The following is a 17,726-nucleotide window of genomic DNA, read 5'->3' as shown; positions in this document are numbered from 1 at the left end:
AAAGCCATGTTATTGACTCAGTTTTTACACCGGAGTATTTACTATCTCTTACTGGTTTGTGCTTTCTTTTTTTTGTTATTTTGATTCCAGGCAAGAGAACTTCAGACTCTTCACAACCTACGCAAACTGTTTGTGCAAGACCTCACCACCCGCGTTAAAAAAGTAAGACTATACTCTTTTAAACCAAAGTCTTATCTTTTTTTTTCAGTATTCTTGTGGTTTCCTGGAAGCTTTTAGTTTGTGTTGTTACAAAGTGGGTTATTGTCTTTTTCAGTAACAACGACTAATAAGATTAAAACTGTTCTGATGTTAATTAACTTTTATTTGGTTCTAATTTGTTACGGACAAGTCTTGGTGGTTAGGTGAAATGAACCAATCCAATTCAGTTCAGTTACACATTCTCAAAGGTGGTACCAATGCGTACCAGAAATTATACAATATAATTTGCACTACCTTATGCCGCGGCCCTTTCTTTCTGTGGGCTTGTGACTAGTCAGCTTTTCCTGCAAAATTATTGTTTGAAGGAATAAATGGATTTTTAACTGTTGAAGAAGAGTCAGAGCTGATAAATAGTCAAAGGCTTTGCAATGCTTTTCAGTCCTTTAGAGTAGCTTTGAGGAAGAGGTTTTATAGTTTGGTTTCTTTTAAAGGTTGAATTTTTACACAAAAATGTCTCCCGGGAGTGGGAAAAAAGAGGGAAAAGGGGTTTTCCCAAGTAAAATCTATGATTTTCCTATTCAGGATCCCCCCACAATTGTTTGGTAACAATAGTTTATCTTTTTTATTGGGGGGAATGTGGCTCTTGAACATAGAATGAACAGGTAGAATAAGTTCTCTTTAATCTGGGGCTCTGGAAGGCTTTTCTGCCTTTGGGAAGCTTAAATTCACAAAAGACCTGAGCTTCCTCTTGAGTTTCTGCCTGGCTGTGCTGAATGCTGCAACTCTGTGCAGAGCGTTGAACTTGACAGCGATGACGGAGGTGGAAGTGCTGCGCAGAAGCAGAAAATTTCCTTTCTTGAGAACAACCTGGAACAGCTTACAAAGGTTCACAAACAGGTAGGGGCTCTCCTTCCTTCCTCCTCTCCTTCCTTCCTCCTCTCCTTCCTTCCTCCTCTCCTTCCATCCATCCATCCATCCATCCATCCATCCATCCATCCATCCATCCAAAAAAGCATGTTTAAAAGGATCATTTTTGAAGGTAACATGTACTGTCTGAGGAAACGGTACCTCTAGATCTAAACTAAAATTCTTGGCATTAGGAGTTGGTGTTAGAGCTGCTCTTCCCACCGTCCGTACTTCTTATGGATGTGTTAAACGGACAATTATTTTTTCTAGCAGCTTTGGCAAGACTAATTGTCACTGTATTGGTGTAATGCATAAAAAACCAGAATAAAGTGTTTGTTATTACCTTGTGTGCTGCTAGCAGGTTTCTAGATGGATTGTGTATCCCTGGTTTTGACTCCTGGTCTGAAGCTGCTTTAGAGGCACCCTTGGAGGTGACTTGGGTGGAGTCAACCCACAGAGTATGGAAGCAAAGAAATAAAGGTTTTCTGTAGTGCTGAAGGGGTGGTGCCTCCCTGGGATGCTGAGGTTGGTCATTTCTGGGCATGTTCATCTCTGTCTCCTCCCTGTTTCATGGAGTTCCTCCTTTCTCTGGAATTCTGCTGTTCAGACAAGGGCTACGGAGAGCCCTTCACCCTTGGTACTCACCGTGCAAATGTGAGGTGAAGGGGATGTGTGGTAGGCAAGTGTTTTGGGTATACGTCAAGGGAAGAGCCTTATCCTCTGCCTACTGGAAGTGTGTCTATATCAATGATGCATGTATATATCTAGGCAGCACCTCGTTAGATAAAACTGGATCATTTCTGCCTCTTATCAGATGACAGATGTCAGTATTTCTGAACTGTGTCCTACTGTTCAGGTGCAGAGCACAACGTAGTTCAGATTCTTCTGATTTCATTTTTGAAGAGTGACATAACATTCTCCAGTGCAGTTTTTGGAAACTGTTAATAGTGAGACACAGCGTTCTCTGAGATCTGCTTTATTCCTGTGGAACCACCAAAAAAGCAGTGCCGGACCGTGACAAGTGTCCGCTGAGGTTCAATATTTTGAGATTCTCAGTGAACAGATGGTTTAAAGACCTAGTTTCTAAATGTGGAAATCGGGACATGTTAGGAGTGATTTTCCTTTTACTGTTTTGCCTTTTTTGCACTCAGTTCACGCATCTGCTGGGTTTTCAGATACAGATTTTTATAGCTCTCATTAGCGTGTATTTACTCAAAACCAACTAGGAGGCCACATCTCTTAAGAAGCTTAGAGGGAAAGATGATATTGAACTTGACCCTAAGTGATATCATCCTGCTTTTATTTCGTATCATAACTATTTCGTAGAACAAGGGTTCGACACTTGCAGGAAAAGCACATTGTGACAATTTTTATTTAGCTTTGTTTGTGTTTTTCTTCTGGCACTCAGCCTGGACTAGCAGGTGTAGAACATTTTGGTTGTCAAACAAGGTGTGAATGTCAGTACGTGCTGTTGCTTTACTGTGTTATTAATGTGGTAGTTAAACCACTGTCTTCCCTTCACTCCAGAAGAGGGAGAATCATTCCTTGGAGCAGTTTTCCGTTGACTTCTAGTAGTGGTATAATTCCTTCAGTAGAAATTGTACTGGAATTTCTAACTGTATCAGTTTTTTATTTATCAAAAAAATCAATCCTCTCTCTTGGCTGTTGTTGCATGGAAAGTTAGATGTTATTCTGATAAGCGATAGCTCTTGCTCAGGTTCGTATTTAATTGAGGAAGTGCATGAATTCAGAGTTGCACATGATCATCACATCTATAACTACAGGCCTTAAGTGATGTCTTAGCGATGTTTGAGGCATTGAAGTTTCCAATTTACCCATATGCTTGAGTAGGGATCGAGTAGGTAAGCATGCTGTAACCGGTGGAGATGGTGAATATTTAATGATACCCAGTGTTGTGCATAAGCCATAGTTAAACACTGCAGTTTTGCAATAATGAGGTGATCAAGTATTTGTGAAATATTCTGCGTTCTGAAGAAGTGCAGAGTTTCTGCTGCAGTTGCTCTGAAAGCCTAGAAAAGCAGGTATGGCAGTAGAGTGCCCTGCGGTAGCAGGCTTTGTCCTGGAGCCCTCACCCTTCAGGCTCAGATCTGTGAAATTGTGTTGAATGGAATAAACTTTTTCATAGCATATTTTTGAAACTTCTTTTCTTGCAGTTGGTACGTGATAATGCAGATCTTCGTTGTGAGCTTCCTAAGCTGGAAAAACGACTTAGAGCTACGGCAGAGAGAGTTAAGGCCCTGGAGAGCGCACTGAAGGAGGCCAAGGAGAACGCCATGCGAGACCGCAAACGGTACCAGCAGGAGGTAGATCGCATTAAGGAGGCTGTGAGAGCCAAAAACATGGCACGGAGAGCACACTCCGCTCAAATTGGTAAGGACATGGAGCTAAAGGGTTAGCGGTTGCTCAAATACTTCATGGTTGGTCTGTTTGCTCATGTTTAAATAGAGAGCGCTTTGAAAGCAGCAGACCAGGGCAAACCACGGGGTCTGCTTCTCAGCTGCACGGGAACCTTCAAAGGCTTCACTTTTTAATAGAATCTGCCCCACCTAAAGTTTAAAGTGCCTCTGCTATTTAACTCAGTAAATAAATGGCATAATGGGTCTTGTGTGCCCTTCTAGTGACCTGAAAACTTGTCTCTTTAAATTAGTCTCTCACTTTCTTCCTCCTCCCCCACGTATTCTCCTGCTTTCATTCTTTCCTTGCCTTTCTGGACCTTATCCCTTCCTCTCTTTTTCCCTGATCACTCCTCCTTGTGATTTAATTTGAGCTGTGTAGAGTCAAAAATCTTCCATATAATATGGATGCTTGATATATCTGTGGGGTGCGATCTGAATGCATGAATACATCAAAAAGTGTTTAAGATGGAACAATTTTTGCAATTATTTGTTGGAATTGCTGAAGTAGAAGGATAATGTTTTGGGTGGCGATGCTAATATTGGTGTCTTAAAACCTGAGAGAGAAACACAAGGTTTCCTGCCGTATGCTGCCTCTTGTAGAAAGCCATTGATGGCTTTGTCTCAGCATCTTCTGGGATGATATAGAGTCAGCTTGGACATAGAAAGTACATCACTGACCACCGAGTGGTTCCCTCTGTTACATAGACAGTCCATAATCTTTGCAGAGATGAGGGGCATGCATGGGATGGTTAAATGGCTCTGTCACAAGCAGAAAACGGGTGTATTTGTTGTTGGCTGAGGTAAGGGAATGCTGTATTCCGCGGAGCTAGGGTACGGACTGCTCTGCCAAGCACAGCTCCTTGTTTGGAAACAATGGGGTATGTACGAGACGAGAAGGTGAGGTAGAAAACCTTGTGTGAAAGCTAAACGTCTTGTTTTGTTTCCTACTTTTACTCTGCAGCCAAGCCCATCCGCCCCGGTCATTACCCAGCGTCTTCTCCAACGGCTGTCCATGCCATCCGAGGGGGAGGGATGTCAAACTCCAGCTACTATCACAACACCAAATAGACGAGAAGTAAGACCAAAGTAACCTACTCTTCTGTTCTTTCACTGATCACCCAGTTTTCTTACATTTCAGTCTTGCTTTTAGAAGACCCACAGTATTTTTTTTTCTAGTTTTAGTAGGACTCCTTTGCTGATAATTTAACTGTGAAAATTTGCAATTTAAGTGAGGAGTGCCTTTGCAAGCTGCTGGTAAGAGTTTTTATTTTAATGGTATCTCACTTAAAACTTTTTTAATAAACTGAAATGCCCTGGTAAATCTGTACTGAAATTCACACGTAGAGGTGTGAATCTCATGTTGTAAAAATAGAGTTCCAGAGGTTCCTTCTGCCAACAGAATTTTCTGCTTTCTGTACCATGGATATGTTTCCGTGTTGAGATATTCCAGCCTAGGACAGGGGTAGAGCAGCAGCCATAAGCGGCAGCAGCACAGAGCTCTCCAAATTAGAGTGTCACAATTTGGCAAACTTTACTTTTGTTTCTTTTTTTTTGTGCTCTCATTCAGCTCTCTTCAGAAAAAAATGTAAATATTTTACTTTAATTGCAAAGGCCTGGAGGTTTTTCCTAGGCACAAATCTCATCCTGGAAAAATGAGCAGCATATTCCTAATAGACTGCTTCGTGTACTCTCCCCTCCCTTGTATTTCTTTAAATGCTTGATATTTCTGAGCTATTTTACATCTGCTATTATTTTTAGATGATAACTTTAAGTTACAGACATACTAGCAGTTGGATGGTAGTGAGTGGCTGTGAAAAGCAGGGGACTGCTGAGTTGTCCCTCTAAGTCTGGCTTTTTTTAATCCTTGAGGATTAATCCTGTCTTATGACTCTCTTCTAATAGTATGTGGTTTCCTTTAGGCACTTGGCATTCTTGGGTGTTTTTTTCTTTTTCTTTTTTTTTTTTTTTGAGAATGTTTCATGTCATGCGTGCATGCAAACCATCCATCACATCACACTCAAGCTCTTATTGTGTTGTGCAGATTGTTTCTGTTCATTGTGTTTTCCGTGAGCCCTGTAGCTGCAAGCAACATATTTTCGCTGGGGATGAATTAGGGCAAGTCTTTGCTGAGTGTTTTTGTGCCTTAGTTCATTCTGCACTGAAATTGGCTTTTCCATCTCACAAGCGAGATGGCCTCTGTCCATCTACTTCATTGCATTCCCACCTCTGTGAAAGCGCAAAGGGAAAAGAGTGTGATACAGAGGCATGTAAAATATTTCCAGACATATAACAGCTGCTCTGTGGGAAAAAAAGCTGCTACCTGCCTGAACTGGGTGGGCCTTTAACATACCATCTGCTAGGAAATTAGGTGTCAGACTCCAACAGGCCACACATTAGGTATAGGCACACGTCAGGAGAACAACTGTAGATTAATAAAAGTTATTAACAAAATAAATACACTTAAAACTAGATGGGTGTACTACAAGATAGGACTTTGGAAGTCAATAAAAAGCAATCTGAAGGCATAGAATACGCACCAGATGTTTTGAATGCCAAATTCTAGATTTGAGGGTGGTGGAGGATGAGCGGGTTCAGGCCAGGCTTGGGACATGTTGCAGAGGAGCTCAGGGACAATACAGGTGGAGAACAAGAAGATGGAAGATCTTAGAAGAAACGGGGTAAACGTATGGATTTATGGTTTCTGAAAAAAATGGGAAAAAAAATTCTGAAAACCAAATGGAAGCCCTACAGGTTGGAATGAAGCCATTTAAAAAGTATGTATGTGGGGTTTTTTCCTTAATTGACAGTAATGGTCCTTTATGGCTTTTATCGGTCAAGTTTCCTTATTGCTCGAGATTGAGTCTAACACCTGGCTGCATTATGTATTACATATTATGTGTAAGGCAACAATTTGAAATGTCGTGGGAGTTGGACTCAATGATCTTTATGGGTCCCTTCCATCTCAAGATATTCTATGATTACTACTTCAAAGAACCATATTTTGGGCTTTATAATTGGTTTTTAAACACAGTCAAGTTCTAGATTTTTTGCAGGCGTCTAGAAAGATGTCTTGAAGATGTAGTAAACTAAGGCAGGGCAGTGATTAGAGAAGGTCAGTTCTCATCATTTTTGGTCCTTCGGTTAAGAAGGTTATTGGCAAATTGCAGCTGTTTGGCTGCCAAAGGATTTTGGGAGTATTGGAGTGATCTGAATTCTGGGCTTGTTGGATGAAAGTCCAGGGGCCTGAGTAAGAGTGTTACTAAAGGTACTACTTGTGGAGGGAAAATTTTATACAGATTATTGCCATAATATCGTTGAGACATTTCTGTGCCCTCTAGAACTACACCATGCTTTTGAACGGCACAGTTCTACACAGCTAGAACTGGAACAGAACTTTCTTTTATATTCCTTTAACAGCAGGGAAATAAAAGTGGGATTTCTACATAAATGTTGCTGTCAAGTAACATACCCTATCTCTGGAACAAAAATTTTATCCCAGGATGAGGGGCAATTTATCTTAGGTTCATTCATCATTCACAGTAAAGATAATAGATACTTATTACTGTTAGACTGGTCAGTAATAATGATTTATTAATGCAGCAGCTTAACCCTCAGTAACAGCCAGTGTTGGTGTTTTTATGAAGTCCTGCAGAGCTGGGCAAACCCGTGAGAGTAATCAGGACAAAGCTCAGACTTCGCCCAGTCTGGGCCACGTTGCCGCGGTGCAGCGTGCACGATGTAAGGAGATGATTTCTACCCCAGAAAGCCTAGCATTTGATGAACAACAGTAGCAGATGGGAGAGAAAAAAAATGTGGGTGTTAATAAAATGTGGTCCTGAAATTGCAAATTGCCAGTAGCTGGCTTAAACAGGAGACTCGGGAGGCCAAGGTGTGGCTGCAGATCTCTACGAGATAATTCCTCGCTCTGTTTACATTGCAGACATTTTTGAAAATACAAATGCAATGAATTTGTTACCTGGGGCGTACCTCAAACCTAGATTTTGGAAATGATCAGGAAGGGAAGTCACACTGGTGCAGCTGACAGGATGAGTGCTGCAGTACCAGTATTTTTCTGCACTATGCGTGTATTTCCATCAGAAGGTAGCACTGGAATTGCTACAACCGTGTAGCTAAATTTATGCCAGGGTTTCGTGGAGACGGCCTTGGGGATTTCTAAATGTTTATTTCTATAGCACAATTTTGAGTCAGTTCTTACAGTTTAATCTTTCCTGATTTAACAAAATTAGTTGAAATGTATTTTCAGTGTAAATCTCATAAAGTTTTTGAATTTTGCAGAGAGAAGTATTTTGACAAAACTTTAAAAAACGATACTCTTCATATGTGAATAGCTGCAAATCACGTCACGTGGATGGTTGTACATTAGTTTCTCTGCTGGTCAACTTGTATATTGTGCAGAGTTTCTAAACATAACTAAACACAGTGCAGGTTTCAAAAAAGGTTAATATTAAAGTATTTCAAATAATGCCAGGAATTAAAAAACCAAAAACTACGGCATGTATTTTGCTTTAGATAGGACCAAAAAAAACAAACAAAGCAAGACCCAAATTGTCTTGACTTTCTCATGCTGCCCCACAAAGTTTAGGCCAAAAACTGCACAAAATTATCCAAGTCACTCTACAGTCTGGTTTCATATGTTTATTTCTAAATCGTTAAAGAAAACCTATAATAATAATATGTTTTAGAAATGGAAATAAGCATAAAGGCAGTGTCTGAGCAAACTTGAATGTCCCTTGCAGCCTGCTAGTCAGTAACTGCCAGCCCGGCATGAATATAGGGAAAAATGCACGAAGTGGTAGAAGTCTACGTTGAACTGGCTTTCATGCTTAAAATGTGTGGCCAGATCAATGTTAGTGAAAATCAGCTCAAGTTCTGTCTTTAATTTCATGAAATGGACCTGCTGAGACCCCCCCGGCACCCCGTCTGGAGGACGCAGGTGCTGTTGCTCAGGTTGCTCATGGAGAGCTGAGCCGTGGTGGCGCTGTGCTTCTGCAGCTCCTGGTTTAATGAGGGCTTTCTCCAGGTGGAGCAGAGATCATCTTTGAGTCCGCTTTAATTACATCTTGGCCCTAGCCTGGCCCCCCCCCCCGAACAGCGGGTCCCTAGCAGGGGGGGACACAGCTGAGGCTGGGGCTCAGGGAAAGCAGGGATGATACTACTCAACACTTGTGGCTTTGCTGGAGGGCGCTTCAGGTGCTGTACGCGAACTGCTAGGTTTGCTGTCACCATTTTTGCAACCCCGTTCTCAACGGCTGAGCTGCAGGCTGGAGGATGCTCTCTGCAGTCGCTAGACCTGTGAGCAAGCTGGCACCGCCGGGATGCTCGGGCGCTGCCCGGAAACCCAGGACAGGCAGAGCAGTGGCAGATGGGTGGGTGATGGGCGTGCTTCCCTGTTTCAAATCTGGAGGAAGCTGCTGATCTGCCTCTCCTGCCTTCCCAATCCTTGCTCAAACTTGTCTGATACCTCATTTCAAAAGAGAAGGAAAGGAGTGACATGAAGATACACTAACGAGTAATGCTCCATCACAGCCTATGGAAATTATATTAAAGCAAGTTGTACGGGGATCTGTATTTGTGCAAAAAGCTGTGCAAACAGACTCTTGTCTGTATGTCCCTTATCCTAAAGCTTCTGGTATGTTCCCAGCACCTCCCCATCCTTGAGCAAGATGAATAACCATATTTAATTAGCTAGACCGTAGTTAATCTAGCCATTAAGAGGCATGAATTAATAACCATCCCGGTTTCCTTTAAGGTGTTACTAAGGATGACAACTAAGGAGCCAACTACAATTCCCACTGTTAATTTAGGGTAAATTTAAAAACACCGATGCATCGATATTTATGTATTTATTTATTTTCCTAACTTGATCTTGAATATGGGCAAAGATTTTTTTTAAATAACTATACAAGAAAATGCTTTATTGAGGAAAACACATCTCTCTCTGTAAGGCTGATTTTATATTAGCTAATGTGCTAAAAAACGTGCTCGGCACATTCAGGTACTTATGTGGTAAGTAACATATGGCTAATGAGAAAAGTGGGGCAAAAATATTCAAACCCAAGAGTTTTTAAGAGTCTGTATTTGAAATGTTTTATAAGCAACTCTAAGTCACCTTTGTACTTGGTAACGTGCCTTGAACTTTGCTTCTGGATGCAATTACTATAAAATTAGTGAGAAAGATGCCTGTATAATATGCATATATGGTATATAAAATTATGTAGTATAATTGCATATTACATTACCAGGGTATTATATAAAATAGTTTTATGTATTTCTGTAAACACATATTTTTTATATTTGTGTGTGTATATTATATTAGGAAAACACCTCTCTGTCAGGAGACTTATAAAACAGAAGGATTGTTTGGGATTTGTATTTTTTCAGCCTTTCATTTCATACTAAGCTTTCAAACTCAGCTGCAGTTGCTGTCCTTACGTGTATGAGACATGCACACGTCTGCTCTTCAGCATATCCAAGTGCTGACCAGTGGAGAGAAAAATCCTGTTAAAAGAACAGAGATAAAAGGAAAATAAAAAAGTTAGACCTTTAGATAGCGTTTAAGGATGTATTTAGACAATACATAATGCTATGCTACAGGTGGCAAAGAATTCATTTCATGAAGAGAATTGTTTCATTATGACTGTGCCAATTTGTGGGCTGGAAGGACAGATCTGAGAAAACTCCCCTGCAAGATTTAGTAACTGAAACCCTCCTTTCATGAATTGTTAAAATTGTGCTTTCTGTGACTCTCGTTGCCTCGCTGTCACGGTGGCTCTTTGGTTGCCGCACATCACCTTTCTGTGAAGTGTAGGTGTCAGCTGATCAGCCGCGTGGCGTATCTGCTTTCTAATCTCAAACTTCCACTAAGTATCATTACCTTTCTTGCTCTCTTTTGACAGGTCAGTTCCACTTAGCATGCTAAGGACTGTCATTAAGTCACTAGCTTCTTTTTTTCCCCCCTCTTCAACCCGAAACACACCCTCTTCATCCTGCGCGTCCTACAGCCATCTGCAATGCACTGGTCCCGGGTATTTTGAGCTTCGTAGGATCTCCACGTGTACAGAAGTGTTCAGCTCAACTCTTCTACAGATACTTGTACAATGTATTTAACATAACCATCTAAGTAACGGTAGGAAGTCTGCCACTCAGAATCTCTCACTGACTGCGTTTGACCCCTTGGCGCTGGTTAGGTTGGGGCTTCTACACTCAGATTGATGCTTTTTCAAAGTCCTCTGTTGCGTCAGTAAATCCCGACTTCTGGCAGCAGAGAATTAATTATTCAATGACCAAGTGCCATCGAAGGCAGGTGATTGTGCTCTGTCATGACTGATTTACTGTATAATATACATATTATTTTATATTTTTAGGGGATGAAAATGTGCTGCTATATGGTTTAATTTTACTGCTTACATTTTCAGAAGTAAATTTCCCCAAAGAACCATTTGTAATATCCTGATAAAATCTTTGGACTGTATAAAATAACCTTTATTGCAGTACCTGGTAAAGATCAAATGGGATGCAGAGAAATCTGTTAGTATAGATCTAGGTTTTGAAGTTTGGTAGTTACATGAATATATCTGTGTGACCTATCTTAAAATTAAGATCTGATCTGCTTGTAGTTCTCCCTACAGTGGTGGGTTTTCCTGGAGTGTGATGGCTAGCCATGTGTTTGTAAGCGTTGTTCTCTATGAAATTTTGAAGGCTTTCAGAATGCTGTGGAAATCTTGTCTTGGAAAAGCCGACAAGCATCTCCCCCCTTTCCCCTTCCCGCATGCCTTCGGCAGGCCCCGATCCGTTCACTCGGGAATTCAGGTACCGGAGTGAACTGTCCCCTACCAGAACAGACGCTTTAAAGAAGCAAAAAAAAAGATAATCCCCCAAACCCCAGACCCTACCTTAAAAAAATTATATAGAGAGAGTCCAAAAGGAGGTGAGAGTTGTATACTCAAGCCGTCCTTTGCAGATCAAATTTGGGAATACGTTTGTTAGGAGGTGAAGAGCATATTGCAAGGGGAAAAGAAAGTCATTGTAAGTTACAACAGGCAAGTCGTCCCACGGATGGCACGCTTGTGCGCACGGAGGTAAGGATGAGATCGCTTGCCTTTCTCCGATCTCTCTTTTTTGTGCCAGACAGAAAGTTTCCATCTTCTCAGCACTGGGGGGCACTGGAATCGTTCTGGGAAGGTTCCGCTGGCCGGCAGAAACTCCTGCTCCTCCTCCCGCTTCTGTGCCACACACACATATCCTCCTTCCGCAGGTGTGCAGAGTACGCGCCCCTGCGTCCCAACGGAGCGCGGGTTCCAGGAAGGGTACGGCCCAGCACAGCCCTCTAGTCTTGTTTTGCAGACGTTTGCTCTTACTTAATTTGCGATTGATTTTTTTTTTTTTTTAAATTTCTGAACGTGTTTGTTAGTAGGCGTAGAACTATTTAGTTAGTGTAGAGCGTTTTGAAAGATGGTGAATTGACTTTCGATATTTTTTTTCTACTGAAATTATTTAGGTTGTTGCAAAGTAAGTTGTACTTAATTTAACTGTTGTTTTTTTTTTTAAATGTTGCACTATTTTGGGGAGCGTTTTGCTAAAAATATTTAATGAAGTTGCAAATTTGCATGTATTTAATTTATTTTGTATTTTTCAAAGTTTTATATTTTCTTTCTTTATGTGCATGTGCACTGCCAGAAAAATGAACTGTGAACTTGCCATATGCAATCTTTAATAAAATTACTGATTCAGAACTACTCTGTGCTATCGTATCAGCTGTTCAGAGCTGAGATTTCTACTATGAACTAATGATCCTCTTGTTTTGGTTCTAAAACAGTTGTCTTGGAAAAGATACCAAACTTAATTGCTGTCAAAGATTTTGTACTGTAGTGAAACTTTGGTTCTGTCTCTCGAATTCAAAGTTGGGTATGGAAGTATGTTGTAGATGCAGCATTAGCTTAAAAACCGTATTAAGTTCCTCGCAGCATCACCGTTAGTTCCGTATGTCAGTTGAGACGTCTCTCTTCAGTTTGAGTAATAAGTTAGCTTGGACATCTCTTAATTGTGCTAGTGCTGATCAGCCAGTCAGTTCATCTAGCGAAAATAATATAAGTTTCTCCAAGTTAACTTCTTACATCAAGACTGTCGGAGGCCTTTCTATAACCGAAACGCTGAAAAGATGCCTTAGGCTAAAAATCTCAAAAAGAAATGCAGAAGGTATTTTCTCAATTGGAAATGATTAATTCCGTCAATCGAACTTACTCTGCTTATATACAGATTCTTGTTTTGTAAGCCTATTTTAATTAGGCAACTTAAGTTTGTATTGCGTACTGTATATTCAACTTTTGTACCATTTTTAAGTCTTACACATTTTATATATAGAAACGAAAACCACACATCTGCTCTGCAGAGATCAAAACCTGTCTCCTGCCATTTCCACTACTTGATGCTATCTTACTTTCTTTGCTCTTTGAATGTTGTGTTATATTTATTCTAGGCTAATTTAAAAGTTGTGATTTGTATAGTGCAAATTAAATTTCACATCTTCAGATGTCATGCATGGGACAAATTTTGGTGGAAATACTGTTCACAAATGGAAAACGTACTTCAGATGGAACTAAAGTGCATATTGTTCTTTTTGCTAGTAATTAAAAAGTATTTCCTGCTCATTTGAGCTTCTCTTCATGATATGTTCAAATATCTTGCGTTTGTCTTGAGTTCGTGTTTCATCGACTTGTTTTCTCAAAAGCAAGGAAAGTTTTAAACCTGGAAAGATCTTGGCTGATGCATTTTTAAGTTTGTATTTAACTCAGCAAGGGTGAGAGCGGATTATCCTGAATATATTGAAAACTAAAAAGTAAGTCACAAAAACTTAACTTCAATAATTTGTGCCTAGAGAACCTTATGAGTAACTTTTATAAAGCCTAATGGACTGAGATGCACGTTGGCCTGAAATTTTGATAAGTAAGGCTGGGAAATACAAGAAATAAAGAATTTTAAGCTGAACGTTGTTTCATTTGAATAAATGGGTATTTATACCAAATGGTCATACAGGTCCAAAAGGAAAAGGCCTAATTAAATTTCCCTTATTGGAGGAGAAAGACTTTGTGTAAACAGGAATGAAGTACATCTCCACTGGAAATGGAAGGGATCCAAAAATAAATTGGCAGGATAATCTGAATCTACCCTTGCTCTGATTTTCGTCTTCACTGTGCCTGTACGAACTGCGAAGCGCACTGGAGAACATCCGCTGTGCAGGATGGAACGCCGCTCCACCAGTTCCTCTCTCGCTCTCACAATCTTGTCCATTGAAACACTTTTCGTTGTGGGAGAACCACGGGGGTTGAGGCATTCTGTAGAATTTACATGTCTAGTTTGTAAAGTGTGTAACGTGTACTGCAGATGTGTATTCTCTGGGCTCTATGTATCTTTACAGTAGTGTTCAATTTAGGAAAAAATAAATTGTGGACACGTTTTGCTGGTAACAAGGGGAAATTTTTTGCCATTGCATCAAACGATGCTGAAATGTATTAAACTCTTGATAGCAGATCTCACCCTCCTTCCCCCATCCCGTGGAGATAAGTCTTTTATCTTCGTTCTAAAATTCTATCAGAGATGGATGGATACACTGGCAGACTGCATGATGTATCATTCGAAAACCGTTACAGTGGAAAATAAAATTGAACTAAACTTTACGGTGTGCATGTTGTGTGACGCGTATGTCCGGCATCTCTGTTAGAGGGGTGCTCTGCCCATGGCGCGTAGGAGTGACCCGTTCCGTGGCACTGCGCTGGAGTCCCCGTCTCAGGCCGCTGTCTGGAGTTAAACCTTTCCTCTAAATCTGTAGAAAGTAATTAGAAGGCTTGGGAAATGAACACAGGATTATTATTTTTATTTTTTTTTTATAAATAATTGCGTCTTCTCTACTACCTCTCCATGGAAATCTTCCTTCTTCCTACTTTTTTTCAGTAGCCTGGCGGATGACAGGGAGACTCTTCCACTAACCCATGCATGCATCTCCATTTTTATAGGAATGTTACACACACTCACTTTATATACAGCGTAATGGAGTAGAAGTTCCTCCATCCATGACACCTCCCTTAAGTCATACTCAGAAGCTTTATGAACAGCTTATTTTCAGTAATGATTACTCTGAGCATTTCTCAATTATATCGTTACTTTTCTGCTCTGCGATGCAAATTGATGGCACTCCAGAAGTTCTGTAGAAATGGATTGCTCTGTTTTTGCTGCCAAGTAGATTTCTAATGAGGATTATGTGGTTTTCCATCATTATTTACCTACGCTCATGCTGCTTTCGCTTGGGGCCTGCTGGGAACCCGGCGGCACGGGAAGCCCCTTGCAGCCAGGCTCTGTCAGTCCCTGCTGGTGACGGGCGGCCGGTGGTGACCGATGGTCGGCGTGACAAGTACAGGTCTCTAAGGGCTGGGTAAATGCCAGCCAGCAACTAAGCGTTCAGATGCACTGACTCCACAGCTCTACTGATATAATCATGATGATTAACCCAGTATATTTAGTAGGACAGACCACTGGCCAAGCAGACTTAGAAATCACTCTGTTAAAATCGGGAGTCACGTTATTTCTAAATCAGAGTGAACTTTCTATTATTCTATTGCATGAGGGATGGCGAGCTTTGCCTCCATCAGGGATGAAAAGTCGTTCCAACGTAGATGGTTGATACTGGGGAAAGCAGCCAGGGCTGCCGAGCATTCCCCACCAGTCCTGCAGAGGAAGGCAGACGCTGTGCCACGCCAGAGCTTTTTCCATGAGTCAAAAAGATGCTCCCTGTAAGATCTCCTAGATAAAGCCCGTGCCTGGAGGATGAACTCAATTATAGAGCAAACTTTGCAAGTGTATCCCTACGATTTCATTTTCAGAATGTGGGATTGCATCAGTTAATTCACTCTATCAAAACAACACAAATTATTGTATCCATTTCCAAGATTCAGTTTACGCAAGCGTACAGTGAAAAGTGAAGGAGAGGGGTTTCCATCCATAGAAAAAGACTCACTGCAAATCTATCACTATTGATAATTCACTAAAGTAATTCTTAGATAAAACTTAATTGAAATTTATCTTCCATCGGAGCTGAACTCAATGGAGACTGTATTTATCCTCAAATGAGGACCTTCAATAGTTTTGGGTTAAGATACGTGATGGTCATTCTTTATCGGCTCACACTTTAGATGTGCCTGACGCTTCAGTGGGGCTGATGTCTCGCCCCATCGGCCGCTCCTGTGGCAGAGGTGTTCCAGTGGCCACTGCGATGCCCAGGAGGCACCTGCAACGTCCCCGTGGGTCAGGGTGGTGTCAGGAACTGCTGAGCATCGAGCCTGTTCCTCGGGATAACCCTGGCAGCACATCTCACTCCTGGAGTGTCAGACTTCCTTCACATTTGCTTGAAAACAGGGCTTTGACATTTGCAGTCCCCTCAGTGCAGGTGCCCAACACCTTCAGCTCTGTGGAAGTGATTCATGGACCTGTTGGAGCGGGGCCAGAGGAGGCCCCGGAGATGCTGGGAGGGCTGGAGCCCCTCTGCTGTGGGGACAGGCTGAGAGAGCGGGGGGGGTTCAGCCTGGAGAAGAGAAGGCTCCGGGGAGACCTTCCAGCCCCTTCCAGGCCCTCAAGGGGCTCCAGGAAAGCTGGGGAGGGACTCTGGAGCAGGGAGGGGAGCCATGGGACGAGGGGGAAGGGTTTTATACTGCAAGAGGGGAGATTGAGATGAGATGTGAGGCAGAAATTGTTTGCTGTGAGGGCGGTGAGCTCCTGGCCCAGGTTGCCCAGAGAAGCTGTGGCTGCCCCATCCCTGGAGGGGTTCAAGGCCAGGTTGGACGGGGCTTGGAGCAACCTGGGCTGGTGGGAGGTGTCCCTGCCTAGGGCAGGGGGTGGCACTGGATGGTCTTCAAGGTCCCTTCCAACACGAACCATTCCGTGATTGAGAGCCCTCCCGCTGCCCCTCCGGGCCCCGCAGCCCCTCCGCGCCGGCCGGGCCGCCCGCGCTCCCCTCAGGCGCCGGGGCCGCCCCCGGCTGAAGCCCGTCCGCCCGCCCGGCGGGGCTCGGCGGCGCCGCCCGGGGGGCGGGTGCGGGGGTGTCCGAGCCGCTCGCTCCCCGCCCCGGCCCCACCTCCGCCCGGCAGCCCGCACCGCCCGCCTCCCGCCGAGCCACGGCCGCCGCTGTCCCGGATCCGCCGCCTCGCGCCGAGCCCCCGGGGAGCGCTGGCAGAGAGGGTGAGTCCCCCCCGCCGCGGAGCGGGGCCCGGCGCCGCCATCGCCTCCCCTCAGCGCGCCGCGGGGTGAGAGGCGGGAAGGGCCGGCGGGGAGCCCCAGGGAGCCCCGCCGTTAACCGGGAGCCGGAGATGGATCCCAAATCCCAAATCTGCCGCCGGGTGAGGGAGAGGGAGCGGCGGGGCCGGGGGGAGATGGTGGGGCTGGAGGGAGATGGCGGGACTCGGGAAGGAGCCAGGCTGTGAGGAGAACCGGGGTGTTCAGCCTCGAGCGCTGCCGGTCCCAGACCCAGGCCGGGCTTTAGAGGTGTGTGGTAAAATCGCAGTTATTACAGCATTGCACCTGATGGTTATATACAGCTGTAAAAAATAAAAAAAAAAAAAAAAAAAAAAAGCTCCTCATTTTTCACAGGTGCGTTGGCAAACTTTTCACTCTTTTTTGAAAGTAAGCGCATTAGGCTTTGCCCTAAAAAATAACAAAACATTAAAATACGTGCGTAATGAAGCAGATACCAGTAAGTAAATAATATAAGTAAATAATACAAATAAATAATACAAGTAAATAAAAACTACACGCCACCCGCTGTGGGAGTGGGCAGGCAGGTGCCGAAGTGCTGCCCTTGGCACGGCGTTTCTCCTGCGAATGGACGCGGGCTTCCCGTGCCTATTTCCTATACACAGATGCACATTCTTGTGTTTAATTAGGCCGTAAACTCCTTGGAATAACAACCGGCCGTGTCTTTGTGGTGTGGAGGGCGCCGAGGGCTTGGTTCTGTGCCGGGCCGATGGGTGCTCTGGTAATAGGGTTAATGAGAACAGTCCCGGGGTTGATGAGTGCACGCCGTTCGCGCAGATAGAGCTGGTTTGCAAGACTCAGCTGGTTGATTCCTAAGGGCAATCTCAGGAAAATAGGTTCGTATGATTTCCCGTCTGTCAGAGGGTAACGCGGGCAGAGCCGGGAACCGCAGATGCAGAGATCAGAGCAATTGCAGAGAGCCGTGTA

At 43.2% G+C, this 17,726-nt stretch overlaps 1 protein-coding gene across 1 annotated transcript in view; it reads left to right on the top strand.

The window, feature by feature from the left end:
* The window catches only part of KIF5C (kinesin family member 5C), an 85,276-nt gene extending 71,139 nt beyond the window's left edge, over nucleotides 1-14,137 (top strand). Inside the window, exons 22-26 of the mRNA XM_054210196.1 lie at nucleotides 91-162; nucleotides 952-1,056; nucleotides 3,240-3,456; nucleotides 4,444-4,557; nucleotides 10,400-14,137. Coding sequence (XP_054066171.1) covers nucleotides 91-162; nucleotides 952-1,056; nucleotides 3,240-3,456; nucleotides 4,444-4,550 — 501 coding nt within the window. The 3' untranslated portion in view covers nucleotides 4,551-4,557; nucleotides 10,400-14,137. The remainder of the gene's footprint in view (nucleotides 1-90; nucleotides 163-951; nucleotides 1,057-3,239; nucleotides 3,457-4,443; nucleotides 4,558-10,399) is intronic.
* Nucleotides 14,138-17,726: the final 3,589 nt, after the last annotated feature.

This window comes from Rissa tridactyla, chromosome 7 (genome assembly GCF_028500815.1).
Source record: "Rissa tridactyla isolate bRisTri1 chromosome 7, bRisTri1.patW.cur.20221130, whole genome shotgun sequence".
Taxonomy (NCBI): Eukaryota; Metazoa; Chordata; class Aves; order Charadriiformes; family Laridae; genus Rissa; species Rissa tridactyla.
The sequence above is the reverse complement of the archived record's forward strand: the minus strand, read 5'-3'. Positions and strand labels throughout refer to the sequence as shown.